This window comes from Myotis nattereri, assembly GCF_964212035.1.
Source record: "Myotis nattereri genome assembly, chromosome: 16".
NCBI classification, from domain to species: Eukaryota; Metazoa; Chordata; class Mammalia; order Chiroptera; family Vespertilionidae; genus Myotis; species Myotis nattereri.
This window is the reverse complement of record NC_138091.1, coordinates 13,146,080-13,166,062: the sequence shown is the minus strand read 5'-3', so window position 1 is coordinate 13,166,062 and position 19,983 is coordinate 13,146,080. Positions and strand designations below refer to the sequence as shown.

General features: G+C 38.0%; 1 protein-coding gene across 3 annotated transcripts in view; it reads left to right on the top strand.

Annotated features, from left to right (window-relative positions):
- MAP2K4 (mitogen-activated protein kinase kinase 4) overlaps positions 1-19,983 on the top strand; it is a 120,260-nt gene that overhangs the window by 67,382 nt on the left and 32,895 nt on the right. For 2 of the 3 annotated variants that reach the window (XM_081110265.1, XM_081110266.1), the window contains one exon: positions 6,946-7,065. In XM_081110265.1, the coding sequence (XP_080966391.1) occupies positions 6,946-7,065 (120 nt within the window). Of the gene's footprint in view, positions 1-6,945; positions 7,066-12,372; positions 12,415-19,983 lie in introns of all 3 variants that reach the window. The other variant, XM_081110264.1, reaches the window with a different exon arrangement.

Here is a 19,983-nt window from a genome sequence, read left to right as displayed (position 1 = left end):
GAGGGTTCTTTAACAAGGAATGCCTCATGGCCAAGGGTGCATTTATGGCAGGAAAGAACTAGTGTTTGTAGATCCCAGAAAGAGGACACATTTTCAAAATACCATTATTATAACTGTATCAGTTAACATATGGTACTTTTTGTTATTTTCATCTTTGGATTTTAAAGCAAAGACTGTTGCACCTTCACTATCTCACTTTTATTTTCTGTGGTGAGGAGTTCCACCTCAGCTCTAATGTGATATGGTCACTCATGTCCTTGTTCTAAGACTTCCACATGGATGACATTTATCAGTGCCCCCTTGGCACAAACTCAACACAGGGAGCTTCTGATTCATTCTGTCCTGTGAGTGGTTGCTTTGACATCATACCCACTGACAAGATGTTTGGACGTTACTTGGAATATGGAATACAAGTACCTTTGGAACCTTAGATGGTGAGAGGTACATATGTAAAGGAAGGAGCCACAGCCACTGAGAGATGAGTTTTAGCTACCTGCAGTGATAGCAGATCCCACACAGCTTTGCTGGAAAGTAAATACCTTCTGGTGTCTGATTTGGGTTGGTGGTAAATTGAAAATAACACTTTGGTCCTAGCTGGTTTGGCTCAGTGGATAGAGCAATGGCCTGTGGACTGAAGGGTCCAGGGTTCGGTTCTGGTCAAGGGCACATACCTCGGTTGCAGGCCAGATTCCCAGCCCTGGTTGGGCACGTGTGGAAGATGTATCTCTGTCACGTGGCTATTTCTCTCTGTCTCTTCCCCTCCCTTCTACTCTCCAAAAATCAATGGAAAAAGGTCCTTGGGTGAGGATTAACAAAAGGAAAATAACGCTTTGCACTACTAATGGCCAAAATACTGATCGCTTGCTTTACCTTATCCCATGTCAAATTGTTTTAATCAGTACTTAGAATAATGTTTAAAAGCATACATTGAGTTTCTCCGTATTTGCTGAATTCTTCCCTCTGCTGGGTTTCATCATGTCCATGCCTTAATTTCTGATCGGGAATTTGGCCCTCTGTCACTTTTGCACACTTGCACCTTATTCCTCACTTACTCTAAGCAGCTAAAGGTAAACGTGCAGCAGGGATAAGAGTCACCTATCTTGCTTGAGCCCTACAAAGAAGAGAAGGATTTTTCATGTGAGAATTTGTCTCCAGGATTAGTGGTTATACCCTTCCACGTTAGTTTTCCCATTTCCTCTTTCCTCTTATTTCACTCCCCATATATTCACTCCATTTCAAAACAGAAACAAACAAACAAAAAAGAGTATCTGTTGGAAATGATAGACATTTTGTAAGTATATTTGACTATACTTAAAAAATGCTGTGTTCGAGTCTGTCTTTCTCAGAACTCCTCAGTTCTTGATTCTTGATACGTTTGCAGGTGACTTGTATCTTTTTTTACCTGGAATGCTCAGGTCCTAGGAATTAACATCTGTTATACACTCTGGAATTACTGTTTTTTTTAAAAATATATTTTTATTAATTTCAGAGAGGAAGGAAGAGGGAGAGAGAGATAGAAACATCAATGATGAAAGAGAATTATTGTTTGGCTGCCTCCTGCACGCTCCCCACTGGGGATTAAGCCTGCAACCTGGGTATGTGCCCTTGACCAGAATCGAACCTGGGACCTGTTAGTCTGCAGGTTGACTCTCTATTCACTGAGCCAAACAGGCTAGGGCTGGAATTACTGTTTTGTTTTGTTTTTTAAACAAAACCCAACAACTTTTATTGTTTAAAGCAGCGGTTCTCAACCAGTGGGTCGCGACCCCTTTGGGGGTTGAACGACCCTTTTACAGGGGTTGCCTAAGACCATCAAAAAACACATATATAATTACATATTGTTTTTGTGATTAATCACTATGCTTTCATTATGTTCAATTTGTAACAATGAAAATACATCCTGCATATCAGATATTTACATTACGATTCATAACAGCAGCAAAATTACAGTTATGAAGTAGCAACGAAAATGATTTTATGGTTGGGGTCACCACAACATGAGGAACTGTATTAAAGGGTCGCGGCATTAGGAAGGTTGAGAACCACTGCTTTAAAGTATTACATCTCCTTATTTCCCCAATTAACCTCCCCTCCTACCATGCCCACCCCTCCCACCCCCGAGGGCAAGCCCCCACCGCCGCAGTGTCTGTGTCCATTGGTCATGCTAATATACATGCATGCAAGTCCTTTGGTTGATCTCTAACCTCCCCTTCCCCGCCTTCTCCTCGAGGTTGGATGGTCTGCTCAGTGCCACCTTGTCTCTGGATCCATTTTTGTTCATCAGTTTATGTTGATTATTATATCCCATATATGAGTGAGATCATGTGATATTTGTCTATCTCCAACTGGCTTATTTCACTTAGCATAATGCTCTCCAGTTCCATCCATGCTGTTGCAAATGGTAAAAGTTCCTTCTTTTTTACAGCAGCATAGTGTAGATGTACCATGATTTTTTAATCCACTCATCTGCTGATGGGCACTTAGGCTGTTTCCAAATCTTAGCTATGGTAAATTGTGCTGCTATGAACATAAGGATGTATATATCCTTTCTGATGGGTGTTTCTAGTTTCTTGGGATATATTCCTAGAAGTGGGATCACTGGGTCAAATAGGAGTTCCATTTTTAACTTTTTGAGGAAACTCCATACTGTCTTCCATAGTGGCTACACCAGTCTGCATTCCCACCAGCAGTGCAGGAGGGTTCCTTTTTCTCCGCATCCTCGCCGGCACTTGTCGTTTGTTGATGATAGCCATTCTGACAGGTGTGAGGTGGTACCACATTGTCGTTTTCATTTGCATCTCTCGGATGATTGGAATGACTGTTTTTAATCAAGGACATACATGACTTGTCATCAGTCCTTCTCACTCTGAGTCTTTCAAGTCTGTGACGACCTAATTTTCTCCTTCTCGAAGCAGGAATGGGATCAGGTGACTCAGCGGGCCTCTCCATGAACACACTGTTTAAGAGAGAGAGAGCTTGCCACCTGCCTGACCTTTCCTTAGAGCTTGAGTTGGTGGGAAGAAAAGCTCTAGGTTGGTGAGAGGCAGGAGTTCGCACAGCAGGACACAGACAGACACAGATGGGTCATTTCAGGACAAGCCCTTGCCGGTGCTTTCTGTTTATATACGGGACGCTCTTTGGAACCACGTATAACCCTCACAGCCATAAACCAGAGAACTGGGAATTCAGTTGATCCTTTTCCTTGTATCTCTAAGTGACATTTCATTGAAGTCATTTTGGCATTGCTGGTCTGTAGGTACATGCTGTTTTTATTGGCATTTACCTGTTTTGAAGCTTTTTTAGGAGTGTAAGACCACCTTGAATACAGATTTGGACAATAATTAGAAAAATGTTTTTAGCTTTAAGCATATAAATTTCTTCACTGTGGAAAACCACTTATATATGTAGGGTAGTAAGTCTCATTTTGATTTTAAATATTTTCTCTACATTTTCTTCCAAATAAAATAAAACTTAAAATACTTTGAAAATACTGTATTGCCAAAAAAGCAATATGGATTGATTTTCAAAAGAGATAGTTTAATTTATGAGAGCATGCACATACTTACTTAAGCTAGGTTAATAAAATAGTGCTAAATAAAAGAGTTCAGTATCCTCATAGTACAGAAACAAGTGATTTAAATGAATTCTAACAGTTGGATGAAAATGAAACTTTCTTTGAGATGATTTTTAAAAATATTTGTGTTCTTGGATGAGATTTTCATCCTTACCCTTTATGAGAAAATAGTTTGTTGAACACAAATAAATATCAGCCTTATTGAACTTTTAAATTTATTATATAAATAAAAAAATTTCCCGTGATTCAAGGCATTTATCAATACATTTGACTTCTGAACATTATAATTACAAGAGACTTTCCAGTAGTATAATTGGCTTCACCTTTGCACTTTCATTTTCCAGTGCCCTCAGTTAAGGACAGCTTTCTAGAAGGAAGAGAAGTTTTCTTATTGATGTGTTCCATTTTAGGTGGTTATGCTTCCTTAACATTAGAGAACTTGGGCCTTATTTATTCAAATCTTTTTCATACACATTGTTTTGATGTTCCATTAGAAGAACTTTCCTGGTAGTGACTTTTGTTACTAAGTATTCGCTCATTTGAATAATTATCATTAAGCAGTCTCCACCACAGTGTACAATGATGGGTCATAGAACTGTACACACTGGAATCTGTATAATTTTGTTGACCAGTGACAACCCAGTAAAATCACTACAAAGGAAAAAAATAAAGTTTTAGAATTAAAAACAAAATCTAGTGTAAATTTTGCCCTGAAAAAAAGTTCTCTCTGACTTTAATCATTTATTAAAATATTGACTTAATTTCAATATGAAGTTATTGTAGGTGTATGTGTAGTTAATCTCCTTTGGAGTACTTTAAGCCTTTTAAATTATTTTATTAAGTGCTCACATATAAGAAATGTTGCAATACAACCCTAAAACTTTAGTATAATTGAGAGTCAGCTATACTTGCTTAATCCCAGATGATTCAGATGTAATAGCAGCAGCATGAGGAGGTCTTAGTCTGTTGACAAGCATCCGGGAGCAAAATCAGTTTCATGCTAGGCCCTCCAGCAGCCCCATGTCCTGTGTGTACTAGTAGTGGTATTAAATAATATATTAAAGATGAATAGATTTTCCTGCTATGCTGATGATCTCAAAGGTTAGAGCTGCACCAGGAATTATCTCTACATTCTGGTTAATAATAATCCTGACAGGGATTGAGTATAGATATTAATCAGATGCTGGCACTTCAGTTCCACCTCCAATTCACATAGTAACAGGTATTCTTTCTGTAGCTACAGCAGTATTTTTAGAAATAGTTCCCAGTAGCCCAGCTGGCCTGGCTCAGTGGTTTAGCGTCGAGCTATAAACCAGGAGGTCATGGTTTGATTCCCGGTCAGAGGACATGCCCATGTTGCAGGCTCGATCCCCAGGGTGGAGCGTGCAGGAGACAGCCAATGAATGATTCTCTCTCATCATTGATGTTTCTGTCTCTCCCTTTCCCTTCTCTGAAATCAATACAAATACATTTTAAAAAAAGGAATAGTCCCCAGTATTTAGGTATTGATAATAACTATTAAGCTTTTGACTGTAATATGCTTTCTAGTAGTTGAAAATAAGCATTTGTACAAATGTTAAATATAGAAAACCATATAACCAGTTTAGGGAAACAAAAAATAAACTAGCAAAGAGGGTATCTTTTAAGATAGTATCTCATAAGTGTGTGTGCTAGTATATTTACACTTGCCAATATAAACATACAAATAAAATAGCAAAAAAATATGTTTTTAAAACTTTTAATAGTGAGAATTCTTTAATAGAGGGCCATTTGCTTTTTCTTCCCTGTTTGTTCTAATTATCAGGTCTCTGTCTTTTAAATTTAGATTAAAAAAATAATTGTCTTCCCAACTTAGTATTTTTACAGCTGTACTTTTAAAGTTATATATTTAAAGCAGGAATACAAGTAGTTGAAATGTTTATAAGAATTACCAATGTCAAATTTTGAACAAATTTGCACCAGTAGGCTATTTTGACGTTTTAATAGTATCATTTTTGAGTGCACATGCTGATGTTGATTTACAAGCAAGATTGTTTATTCCAGAACTATGAAAAGATAGGAGAGAGAGAGAGGGAAGGGAAATATTTTAATTTTGAAAGTACTACTCTTATTTTGTTTATATTTTTTATTATGTTTTCTTGTTTATGCATTGAAATTTCATGTCAAAGTTTTAAATAAATCAACATATATGGATGGATGCCAGTAGTAAATTTTATTTGGTGTGAAGTACTATAGCTAGGAGGCTCTACATTTTAAATAGCAAAATTAAATTTGTTGTATTTGAAATGCATGGAATTCCTATTTAGTGTGGAAAAGTGAAAATGAGAGAACCTACTTCTAGTCCTTATGTATCTGCTTATTGTCATGTCCCATGGAATACACCTCTTGTATTCTCTCTGTGCCTCTGGTTTCTCTTCTGTAAAATGGGCTCAAGAACTTATTGACGCCTTCATCCCTTTCAAGAACATTGAGGACAGATACCTTGAAGTCTTTGGAAGACAAAATGCCACCTTATGTATTTTTTGATACTAATTTGCCTTGTAAGTATGTGCTATGTATTACACACAGTGGCGCGGTGTGACATTTTGAATATTTTTATGAGAACAAAAGTTGTTTGTATGCCTTAATGTTAAACCATAACTTCGTTGTTAATGTTTTATAATTTCTGAACTTCTATCTCTGTAGTGCAGTGAGAACTCTCCCTTTGGCCATCTCCATGCCCTATACTGTTCATGGGTAGAACACGGGGATACTAATTTTTTGTGGCAGTATTTTAGGATTGTGCACAGAAGTTGTTCTGTAGATGGGTTAGGAATATACCCTAGGTCTGCAGTGTACAGAGCAGGGCCTCGTCAGCTTAGGAAAAGACAAAGAGCCCTCTATTTCCTCAGTTTTAGGTTCTTTTTCAACATGTTTATGTTGTCCTGCATTCTGACTCACGGTTTGGAAAGTCAGGTAGAACTTTTTGAGTTTACCATTCAGGAAGTAGTGAATGGGGAGAATTCCAGGTCAGGATTATGATTTAAAGTAGAGTTCCTTATGATTTTCTTTTGCACATGGTTAATTTTCATTACCGAAGAACTTTGTTGCATAATTTTCAACATCGTCAGTGAATGCTTGTGTTTAGAGAGCCTGGGTCCTTTAAAGAGTTATCGAGTACTATTTTATTAAAAATAAAAATTCCTATGTCCTATTTTGTTTTTCTGTGGTAAAAATTGTTCTTGTAAAGTATAACAAAGATAATCACTTTCATGTTGGGTTAGTATTTGCAAAGTTTGCTTAGAAATTTTTGATCTTTCTGTGGTAGTGGTTTTCTCAAGCTTCTGTAGTTGTTTTATGTTATTATGACATCTTCTGTCATTCTTTTACAGAGAATTCGGTCAACAGTGGATGAAAAAGAACAAAAGCAACTTCTTATGGATTTGGATGTAGTAATGCGGAGTAGTGATTGCCCATACATTGTTCAGTTTTATGGTGCACTCTTCAGAGAGGTAGGAATGAACTATCTGGGTTTTTAGCTGGCGAATGAATATCTAATTGGGATAAATAAAGGGGTGGCAGGCTTCAATCTTAATGTACAGTTAAATGCTATATATTAGTAATAAGTTAATTTCTCAGTAGTTTAATATATAGCCTTGATAATCTATACCAGTGATGGTGAACCTTTTGAGCTCAGCGTGCCAGCATTTTGAAAACCCTGGCTTAACTCTGGTGCCGTGTCACATATAGAAATTTTTTGATATTTGCAACCATAGTAAAACAAAGATTTATATTTTTGATATTTATTTTATATATTTTAATGCCATTTAACAAAGAAAAATCAACCAAAAATATGAGTTCGCGTGTCACCTCTGACACAAGCGTCATAGGTTCGCCATCACTGATCTATACATAAATTTCTACCACTTATTTTTCCTTTTGTTAAGGTGTGAATCTTACACTTTAAAAAAAATGGCTGTCATTTGTGAATCCCGTATTTCCTTGCTTCATTTATAAATACTTTCTCTTCTTTAAGGGGATCTAACCACAACCTTGGCGCATTGGGACGATGCTCTAACCAACTGAGCTACCTGACCAGGGCTTGATGTACCTTTTCTTCTCCCCTCCCCTCCCCTCCCCTCCCCTCCCCTCCCCTCCCCTCCCCTCCCCTCCCTTCCCTTCCCTTCCCTTCTTTCGTTTCCATTGCCCAACAAAATGCTTCAAAAAGAAACCTGCTAAGACAGATGTCAGAGATTTTACTGACTTTGTTTTTCTTCTAGGAGTTTTATGGTTTTGAGTCTTACATTTAAGTCTTTAATCCACTTTGAGTTTATATATATATGGTGTAAGAAAGTGATATACCAGTGTACCGGTTAATAATGCGGATTTTGTAATCAAAGAAAACATGATAATTTCAAGAGAAACATCAAAAGTGCTTTATTCTAAGTAATGTCCATCGCTAGCTACACATTTCCCCATCTTTCAGGTAATTTATGGATACTGTCCCAATAGAGCTTTTCTTGTTTTGAGGCAAACCATTCAGAGACCCAATTTTCCACTTCTTCATATGTTTTGAAGTGCTGCTCAGAAAGTGCGTGTGCCATCGATCAGAACAAGTGGTAATCTGAAGGAGCAAGGTTTGGTGAATATAGCGGGTGGGTTAATACTTCCCAGGCAAGATCTTTTAACGTGTCTTTAACTGGTTTTGAAGTGTGTGATGGTGCGTCATCATGAAGCAAAATTACTTTGCTGTGTCTTCTGGCACATTCTGGTTGTTTCACAATCAAAGCGTGGTTCAAATTGATTATTTGTTGTCACTAGTGATCAGGATTAATGGTTTCACCTGGTTTTAGAAGCTCATAATATAGCACACCTTCCTGATCCCACCAAACACAGAGCATTGTCTTCTTTCCGAAGCGATTTGGTGTTGCAATCAGTGTTGACGGTTGACCTGGATCAACCCATGATTTTGTGCATTTGGGAGTCTCAAAATAAATCCACTTTTCATCACCAGTCACAATTCAATGCAAAAAAGACTTTCTTTCGTGCTGTTGAAGCAACATTTTACTGATGACTTTTCAGTTTTCCATTTGTCTTTCGTTCAGTTGATGTGGCACCCATTTTCCTTCCTTTAAAATCTTTCCCATTGCTTGTAAATGATTGGAAATTGTTTGTGGAGCAATGTTTTAATCTTTCTGCAAGTTGTTTTTGAGTTTGACATGCATGTTCATCCAATAATGCTTGTCATTGTTGGTCTTTAAACTTTTTCGGTTGACCTGGACGTTCTTTGTCTTTCACATCAAAATCATCACTTCTAAAGCGTTTAAACCAGCGTTCGCAAGTATCTTGAGATATGGAGCAGGTTCACCATAAGCTTCCCGAAGTATTCAGAAGCAGTTTTCTTCAAAATAAAGCATTCCTGCAAATGCTCTTTTTTTGGCATGAAATTTGACATTTTTAAGTGTAAAAATATCTATGATGTTAACACCTTCAGCAAATTTGACATATGAAGTTTTGAAGGTCGTTGTCAATACAACAAAATAGCATACATATCAAATCGCATATATATCAACATATGTGTAACTCCCATCTATTGAAAAAAATCCACATTATTAACCGGTACACCTAGTAGTTTTATTTTTTTGCATGCATCTGTTCAGTTTTTCCAATATCATTTATTGACTAGACTGTCTTTACTCATTGTATGTTCTTGCCTCCTTTGTCAAATATTAATTGACCATATAGACATGGGTTTATTTCTGGACTCTCTGTTCCATTGACTTACGTGTCTTTTTCTATTCTAGTATCATGCTGTTTTGATTACAATAGCCTTATATAATTTCATATAAAGTAGTGTGATACCTTCAACTTTGAACTCTTAAGCATTTTAAATGCTCATTAGAAATGCCATTCTCATTTTGAAAATGTTCAGATGTGCTGAAACTGTATCACAAAGCCTTAGGGTTTTTATTGTAGTTATTGAAACTTAAAATAAACTGTGTTATAAGACAGAACTAAATGTATACTGACTAGAAGTATGAAATCTTGTGATTGGAGAAGACCTTAGAGGTTAATCAATTAATTCTCCACCCAACCCTAAAATTTATTTATTTGTGTGTGTGTGTGTGTGTGTGTGTGTGTTCTTAATAGGTAACTCTAGTAACTGGAAGAATACTACTTCATGATAAAGCCTATTTCTTTGTTCAATTACTAATTAATCACTGTTAATTCTATACTTGTAGTTTCTTCTTCCTCCTGTCCTTGTACTTTTTAATGAGTTGAATATTCATATATTTTTTTACCCAATACATTGAATTTCTTAGCTTACTTCACTATTTCACATCAGTATGACATTGTATCTATATATATATAGTCATGCATTCAGGTACATAACTGTATACTGGGCCTAAGTATTACATCAAGTTATTCTGTTAGTAAGGTCATGCGTCTGGAACTTGTTTAGGTTGCACAGGAATCTTGGTATCTCCTCTCCCCTTCTTTTACCAAACCATAACTTTATTCTTCATAATCACTAAATCCTTTTTCAATCTTACGCAAAAGAGTTGTTATTTAGGATTGGACTAGATCTTCTCTCCTAACTGGATTCCGTAGTCAGCTTTTCCAGTGCTGTGTTCACTAAAGCCTCCCACTGGCTCTACCTTCACTGGAATTCACTTCCCTAGTGCTTGAACATGCCAATTTAGTGCTCCTGTTCATTTATTTAGTCCTTCATTTAAGCAACATTTAAATATCTAGCCCCAGGCTAAGTAGTGTGGAAGTCTGATTTCATGAAAAGAAGGGTAAGTGATATCTACAATTGAGAACTTACTGATCATAAAACAAAAAGCTTTTTATAAACAAAAAGAATAGGATCTGAATGGTATCCTTATGGTTTCTCACAAATAGCTGAGTACAATTTAGTTTTACATCTCAGGAAGGTCGAAGGGAGTTGAGATAAGCAGTTATAAGCACTAGCATCTATTGAATGCTCTATCGTTTTCACATATATTATCATCACAACGGTCTCAGGCAGTTTGGTGGTATTATGCCCTTTTTCCAGAGAGGAAACTGAGATTAGAGGACTAATTTGAAAAAAGTCACACAGCCACTAAGTGTCACAGTTGGGAATTCAGAGACAAAGTTCTCACTGTTCATTCATTATATACCACAGGTGGTCTAGGGATGAAGAACTTTTAGCTTAATTTAAAATATAGCCTTTTTAAACATTACAACTTTTGACTATGATAAGATGAAATCTTAAGAACTATACAGTTAAGCTGTATATAGTCATAAAATGCCGAGAGTGAACTTGAACTTCTCCCCCAAATCTTAGAATAGGAGAAATAATAGGTACTTTCTCAATAATAAAAAATGAAGTTTTAGAAGCAGAAAGTTCATTTAAAGAGTGCATAGTCAGCCTATCTGGTTTGACTCAGTGGATAGAGCATCGGCCTGCAGACTGAAGGGTCAAGGGCACATACCTCAGTTGCAGGCTCAGGCCCTGATTGGGCCTTTGCGGGAGGCAGCCATCAGGTGTCTCTCTCACACCAGTGTTTCTCTCTCTCTGTCTCTCCCCTTCCCTTCCACTCTCTCTAAACAAACAAACAAAAGGCAGCCATCAGGTGTCTCTCTCACACCAGTGTTTCTTTCTCTCTGTCTCTCCCCTTCCCTTCCACTCTCTCTAAACAAACAAACAAACAATAAATAAATAAATGGAAAAATATCCTCTTGTAAGGATTAACAAAGAAGTGAATAGTCAAAGTTTGTTTTCTCAAGTTACAAAGGGTAAAAATGTTAAACAGATTTAATAAGGGTTTAGAGAAACACTTTTCTTTTAAGATTGATAACTTAAAAATAAAGATCTCTTTTGGCTACATGACCTTCAGTTTTAGTAATAGACCCAAAATTCTGGGTTTATGACAGGGAAGAATGGAAGTGTTTGTGCGGTCAGGACTTTTTGCCTTACATCACTGTGTGAGAGACACGTGCTTTTAATTCTGTCACTGTGAGAAACCCTCCAGAATATTTCACATAATTTAGTGTCCATAAGACATCAGGTTTTGGTCTGGTTCAGTCACCATCCATCAAGGGACTTGAGAAAAGGTATTTTTCTTCTTGTAGCTACTATGTAGAGATTAATCTTGCTATTGTGTAATTTTGAGCCTTTGTAAGTTCTATAGCTTTATTTAGAGCAGTGAATAAATAATACTTATTACTGAAGTTGGTAACTTATATGTTGCCATTGTTTCCAACCATGTATACTTCTTTCTAGGATGGACCTAAACTCAAATAAAAAGCCCCAAGTTCAACTTGGATTCAATTAAGTAAGTTATTAAGACATCCAATTGCACAGGTTTCTAAATTTGTTTTCAGACTTTGTAGACTGCGAAAAGAAGAGCTTGGTAGTATTGAAAAATTAAAGTAAATTTTAGCCTATAATTTACTTAAAGGCTTTTAATATATAAATTGTCAGAATTTAATAGCAAGGAAATCCTTAGGTTGAGGTTGGAGAAATTCTAGTGTAGGAAATACTGCTGAGTAAGTTCTGATTGTAGAAATTCATCAGATTATATAAAAGTGATATTAGCTGAATATAGTCACCTTCTCTTTCTACTCCTTCTTCTCATGTTCTTCTTTCTCTTTCCTTCCCCCCTTGCAAGTTATAAATACAGCTTATGGAGCTAATGTGACACATGATAAACCACACATATTTAAAGTATACAATTTGATATGTTTGGACAAATGTATGCACCTGTACAGTTATGACCATACTCAAGATAATGAACTTCATCACTCACAAGTTTCCTTGTGTCCCACAGGTAATACACACTTCCTTTCTGCTGTCAGCATCCTCAGCAACCGTAGGTCTGCTTTCTGCCACTATAGATAAATTTGCATTTTCTAGAATTTTGTGTAAATGGAATCAAACAGTATGTACTCTTTTTAAAAGAGATTTTCTTTTACTCAGCATAATTATTTTGCAATTCATGTTGTGGCATGTATAAATAGTTTGTTCCTTTTGATTGTGGAGTAGTATTAGTTTTCCATTGCGTGGGCGTACCACAGTTTGTTTATTCATTTGGGTTGTTTCCAGTTTTTATCTATTACAGTAAAACGGCTGTGAGTATTTGTGTACAAGGATTTGGGTGGACGTATGATTTTATTTCCCTTGGGTTAAATACCTGGAAGTGGGATGGCTGGATCATATGTTTCAGTTTTTTAAAAAATGGGCAAACTATTTTTAAAAGTCCAGTTGACTTTTGAACAACTTGAGGGTTGGGGCGCTGACCATTGAAAATCTGCATATAACTTTTAACTCCCCACAAACTTAATGAGAGTTGTCCCTCAGTATCTGCAGAGGATGGTTCTAGGCACTTCACCAGTACCCAAATCCAGAGATGCTCAAGTTCCCTATGTAAGATAGCATAGAACAATGCATGCAGTCGGCGCCCTGCATTCTCAGATTCCCCACTGCAGAGCCAAAATAACTGTTTTTGATCCACAGTTGGTTGAGTAGGAGGATGTGAAACTAGGGATATGGTGGGGTGACTGTATATTGAAAAAAAAAATCTGCATTTAAATGAACATTTGAAGTTCAAACCCATGTTGTTCAAGGGTCAACTGTAGTTGCATTTGCAGCTTCCAGTGGTGGTAGATGAGAGTTTATTTCTTCCACATCTTCTCAACAGCTGGGGTTTCCGTCTTTTTAATTTTTAGCCACTCTACTAGATTTAGAGTGGAATCTCATTGCATTTTTAATTTTCATTTTTCTAATGACAAATACTGTTTAACAGCTTTTCCTGTGCTTACTTGCCAGCTGTCTCCTTCGATGCAGTTTCTATTCAAATCTTTTTGTCATTTTTTTAATTGTTTTGCTTATTTTCTTACTATTGAGTTTTGGGAGTTTTTTAAAAAAAATGTTATTCTGGATACAGGTTTATTATCTATATATATAAAAAAGCCTGTGGTCGTGATGCCCTCATGCCATAACGACCAATCACCAGGAGGCTGTGTATTTGGCAGGCATGCACGGGTGGATGGGGCTGCATGCTCAGTGAGGTGTGCAGGTGGGCTGGGACTTGATGCTGTGTCCCAGCGGGCACCGGCCCAGACTCTGACAGGAGGGAGAAGGGAGCCAGATACTCGCATCCAGGACTTGACTCGGTCTTGTAGCACCAGTGGGACTTGATGCTGGGTCTCTGCGGGCACTGACAGGGACTTGACGCTGTGTCCCCTTGGGTGCCGGCCAGACTCTGACAGGAGGGAGCCAGATACCCGCAATATTAAAATATTTTCTCTAATTCCCTTTTAATGTGCATGAATTTCATGCACTGGGCCACTAGTCAGATATATGATTGCAAATGTTTGTCCCCCCCCCATGTCTGTGTCTTATCTGTTACACATTTTAAGTGTCTTTTTTTTGGTCTTTTTTTAAAAATATATTTCTATTGATTTCAGAGAGGAAGGGAGAGGGAGGGAGAGATACAAACATAAATGATGAGAGAAAATCATTGATTGGCTGCCTCCTGCATGCCCCCTACTGGGTATGAAGCCCGAACCCAGGTATGTGCCCTTGACCGGAATTGAACATGGGACCCTTCAGTCCGCAGGCTGACGCTTTATCCACCGAGCCAAACCAGCTAGGACTTAAATATTTATTTTAGAAAGCGTAAGTTTTTAATATTGATGTAGGACAACTTGTCTGTTTTTTTCTTTTATGCATTGTGCTTTTGGTGTTGTATCTAAGGAATTTTTGCTGCACTCAAATTTTCTCTCATGTTTTTCTCTCATACTTTTATAGTTTTAGACATCACAATTATATTATCCATTTAGAATTAGTTTTTATGTGGTGAGAGGTGTGGATTGATGTTTGCTTTTTTTGCATTTGGATATCCTTTGTAGTTTTGCCAGGAATCAGTGTGTGGGTCTATTTCTGGACTATCTAGTTTGTTCCATTCATCTGTTTTGTCTCTCTTTGCACCAGTTTCACACTGTCTTGATTATTCTAGCTTTATAGAAAGTCTTGAGATCATGTAGTACTTACTGGTCTTTAAAATTCATTTTTCTTAAAAAATAAGTTTTAGCTATTTGAGGCCCTTTTCGTTTCCATATAGATTTTGGTATCTGCTTGTCAGTTTTTATAAAAACAAATCCCCAGAATTGTTGATTGGGATTATTTTGAATCTATACATCTGTTGGGAGAGTATCAATATTTTAACAGTATTAAGTCTAATGACCGATTAACATGGTATTTTATTTCATTTATTTACATCTTTAAGACATTTTTCAGCAATATTTTACAGTTTTTACCATATAAGTCTTTTCACATTATTTGTTAAATTAAGTATGTGATATACTTTGATGCTTTAATAAATGAGATTTAAAAAAAATATTTCCTCTTATGTTATGACTAATATGTAGAAATACAATTGATTCTTGTTTTCTTTTTAGTCCCCCCCCCCCCCCCGAATTTATATCTCCAACCCTGACTTCTCCCCTAACTCTAGGCTCGTACAACTGCCTAACCAATATCTCCATTTTGATATTTGATAGGCAACTCAAAATTACTATGAGGACAAATTGAGAACTCTCAACTTACTACCTCACTTCCCAAACCCTCATCACCCCTAGGATTTATCTCCACAATTGGTCATATCAGCCTAAGTACATAGGCCAAAAGGTCAGGAGTTATCTTCATTCCTCTTATTTCCTTACATTCCAGTCAGTAAGTTCTACTGGCTCTACCTCCAGAATATAACCTAATACCTGCGGTGGCCTTCCTTGCCATCTCACTGCTATAATCTTGGCCCAAGCCACAGTCTAACCAGTCTTTCCATATCCAGTCCTGCCCCTCTGGGTTCATTCCGCATGCAGCAGCGTGATCTTAAACGGTACATCAGGTAACCTGACCCCGGAGAATTGCACTGAGAATAAACTTTGCACTTTACTTGCAAAGCTTCTCACTATCTGATTGCTGTTTATGTCTCCTTTATGGTTCTGCTCTTTGCCTACTGTGTTCCAGCAACAGCAGACAGCAACCTTCTTTCCATTCCTAAACAGATAGGAACAGGTAAGCAAGCTCAGTCAGGTTCTTATGACTTCATACTATCTATTACCCTTACGTGGGATCCTGTTCCCTTGGACAAAAAAAAAAAGAGAGAGAGAGAAAGAGAAAGGAAAAGAAAGAAAGAAAAAGAGAAGGAAAGGAAAGAAAAGAGAAAAGAAAGGAAAGAAAAAAAGAAAAAAGAAGCTGGCATTTTGGCTGGTGTGCTCAGCGATTAGTGCATCACCCCACACACTGAAGAGTCTGGGGTTCAATTCCCAGTCAAGGGCACCGTACCTGGGTTGCAGGTTCCATCCCCACCTGGGTTGAGGTGCCTGTGGGAGGCAACCTATTGATGTGTCTCTCTCACATGGATCTCGCTGTCTCTATTCTTGTTTTTTTGTTTTTTGTTTTTAATCTTGTGTAGTGTAACCTTATTAAACTCAATGAATTTTGGAAGCTTTTTGTAAATTTTATCATATTTTCTACATAGATTATCGTGTCATCTGTGAATAAAGAGCCTTTATTTCTGTCTTTCCAATTTGGGTCTCTCTCTCTCTCTCTCTCTCTCTCTCTCTCTCTCTCTCTCTCTCTCTCTCTCTCTTCGCTCTCGCTCTCTCTCTTCGCTCTCGCTCTCTCTCTCTCATACTCTCTTTCTTTTCTTTTTTCTTCCTTCACTCCCTTCCTCCCTACCTCCATTTTTGTTGTTGTTTTGTTCTTTTTCTTTCATTTCTTATTGCACTAGCTAGAATCCTCTGGTGCACTGCTATTGGATAGAAATGGTGAGAGTGGTCATCCTTGTTATGTTTCTGATCTTAGGAGGGAAGCATTCAGCCTTCCACCATTAATTATGTTAGCTGTAGGTTTTTCATAGATGTTTTTTGTTTGGCTGAAGAAGTTCCCTTCTGTTACTAGTTTGCTGAGAGTTTTTTTCAGGAATGGATATTAGAGTTTTGTCAAATTGTTTTTATACATTCTTGAGATGATTGTATGCTAAATTTTTCTTTTTAAAATATGGTAGTTACATGGATTGCTTTTCAAATGTTAAACCAGCCTTGTCTTTCTGGGCTAAAACCACATGATTATTATGTATTATTTTTTTATATATTGTTAAATTTGCTAAAATTTTATTTAGAAGTTGTATATGCATGCCATGAGAGATATTTATCTGTAATTTTCTTATAATGGTTTTATTTTTTTGCCTTGTATCAGTATAATGCTAGCCTTATAGAATGAGTTGGGAAATATTACCCCATTTTCAGTTTTCTGGAAGAATTTATGGAATTGGTATTATTTCTTCTGTAAATATTTGATAGAAATCACCAATGAAGCCATTTGAACATGGAGTTTTTTGTGTGGGAAGATGTTCAACTACAAATCAATTTCTTTCAAAGATAGAATTCTTTTTTTTTTTAAATATTTTTTTATTGATTAAGGTATTACATATGTGTACCCTCTACCCCCCCCACCCCCCCACCCCCCGCTCATCCCCTCACCCCCCCGTTGTCCGTGTCCATTGGTTAGTCCTATATGCTTGCATATAAGTCCTTTGGTTGATCCTTCCCCCTTGCCCCCACCCTCCCCTACCTTCCCTCCAAGGCCCGACAGTCCAATCAAAGCCTCTCCGTCTCTGAATCAGTCCTTGTTCATCAGTTTATGTTGTTCATTATATTCCACAAATAAGTGAGATCTTGTGGTATTTATCCGCTCTCCAGTTCCATCGATGCTGTGGCAAATGGTAAGAGTTCCTTTTTCTTCTTCCTCTTCTTAAAGAATACCTTTCAGCATTTCATATAATGCTGGTTTGGTGGTGATGAACTCCTTTAGCTTTTTCTTATCCGTGAAGCTCTTTATCTGACCTTCCATTCTGAATGATAGCTTTGCTGGATAAAGTAATCTTGGTTGCAGGCTCTTGCTATTCATCTCTTTGAATATTTCTTGCCACTCTCTTCTGGCCTGCATGGTTTCTGTTGAGAAATCAGTTGACAGTCGGATGGGTACTCCCTTGTAGGTAACTGACTGTCTTTCTCTTGCTGCTTTTAAGATTCTCTCTTTATCTTTTGCTCTTGGCATTTTAATTATGATGTGTCTTGGTGTGGTCCTCTTTGGATTCCTTTTGTTTGGGGTTCTCTGCGCTTCTTGGACTTGTAGGTCCATTTCTTTCACCAGGTGGGGGAAGTTTTCTGTCATTATTTCTTCAAAAAGGTTTTCAATACCTTGCCCTCTCTCTCCTTCTGGTACCCCTATAATTCTGATGTTGGTACGCTTGAAGTTGTCCCAGAGGTTCCTTACACTATCTTCATACTTTTTGAATCTCTTTTCTTTTTTCTTTTTCGGTTGGGTATTTTTTGTTTCTTTGTATTTCAAATCTTTGACTTGATTCTTGGGATCCTCTTGTCTGCTGTTGGATCTCTGTAAAATATTCTTTATTTCAGTCAGTGTATGCTTAATTTCTAGTTGTTCCTTTTTCATGTCCTCCATGGTCTCACTATACTCCTTGAGGGATTCATTAAATTTATCTGCGGTTTCCATAAAATTCTTGACAAACCTTATAAACGTGGCCTTGAACTCTATATCCAGTCGTCTGTCCTCCTCCGTTTCTGACAATTGTGACCTGTTTCTCTGTCTCCGCATTTTGGCTGCTTCCCTGTGTTGATAGAGTGGCCCTGTGCGCCAGGTGTCCTGTAGGGCCCAGAAGCTCAGCCTCCCCAGTTACCTGGGGTGGACACTCTTGGTGCACTCTTGGTGCCTTGGTTGATGTAGGATCACTGGGAGGAATTGACCTCCAGGCCAATTGGCTGTGGGAAGCAGCTGTGTCTGAAGTGGGAGAATGGTCCCCCTCTGACCACTGGGTACAGTGGCTCCTGGATCTAAGGAGGTGCTAATTCAGCCCCTGCCTGAGGCCTCACAGCCGGGCCAAGAAGAGGCTCAGCTGTGAAGCAATGCAAGCCGCTGCAGGGCCTTGGGCCTTCTCTTGGAAGTTCTGGGTCTGGCTGGCCCGGCTGCAGTTAGGTAATTATCAGGTTGCAAAGGGCCGGGGCATTCACATGCAAAAGCCTCTGCCCCAGCCTGGGTGGGGCGGGGTCTCAGGGAGTCAAAAGGCCGGAGAAAGAAGCAATGGCTGATTCTCCGCGCCCGGAGTCGCACGTCTCAGTGTCCCGGTAATGGCTGCAAGCACCTCTGAGGGAAATCCGCCCTCAAGTTCGCCCGCTGCCGCCTGAGAGAGCAGCCTCTCCCCGTATGTGTCCTGGGTCCCCAGAGACTTCCCAGAACCGGAGATCAGAGCAGTCGGGAGCTTGTGATTCAAAAAGACAGCCGCGTCCTCAGGTGCCACCCCCTTTCCGCGCGCGCGAGCCGCCGCCGTACCTCTGCACTCAGCCTCCGCAGCTCCTCTGGCTCTCAGCGTGCTTTTCTTGTCTTCTAGTTGTAGAAATTACACTCAGCCAGCCTTCCTGTTTTTCTGGACGATGTTTGCTCCGTCCTTTGGGATAATTTTCAATTGCTGTGGGAGGCGACTATTTCCCGGTGTTTATCTATGCCGCCATCTTAGTTTTTTTCCCCAAAGATAGAATTCTATTCAAGGTACCTGTTTCTTCTAAAGTGATCTTGGTGGTAAATTTACTTGAAGAAATTTGACCCTTTCATCTAAATTGTCACATTAATTGGCATAGAATTATTTATGATAGTCCTTTATTATCATCTTAATATTTGTAGAATCTATTGTGATGTTTCCTCCCTCTCCTTCTCTCATTCATGATGTAGGTAATTTGCACCTTCTCTATTTTTTCCTGATTAGTCTGGCTAGAGGTTTATCAAATTTATTTTTATTTTATTTTAAAAATTTATTTTTATTGATTTCAGAGAGGAAGAGAGATGGAGAGAGAGTTAGAGTTAGAAACATCAGTGGTGAAAGAGAATTATTGGTCAGCTACCTCCTGCATAACCACCACAACCCCAGGCATGTGTTCTGATCTGGAATCGGGCGTGACTTCCTTTTAGGTTTCTAGGTCAACCACTGAGCCACACCTCGGCTCGGCTCATATTTCTTAATCTTTAAGTGATTCAACATTCAGTTACATTAATTTTCTGTATTTTTCTATTTTCTAATTTAATTTTTTTATTCTGGTCACTTCTTTTCTTTTTTTCTACTTATTTTGGTTTATTTTGCTCGTTTCTTATGGTAGTTCTTACTTTTTTTAAAAACTATGAAATATTTCAAACATACAGAAAATTGCAGGGAATAGCAGTGTAGCCACATCACAGATTAACATTTTGGCTTATTTGCTCTTTATTTGTGTTTAAATTATAGATACAATAGAAGTCCCCATCCCATTTCCCCTTTTAATCTCCCAATCTAAACACTGCCTTGAAATTAATGCTTCCTTCA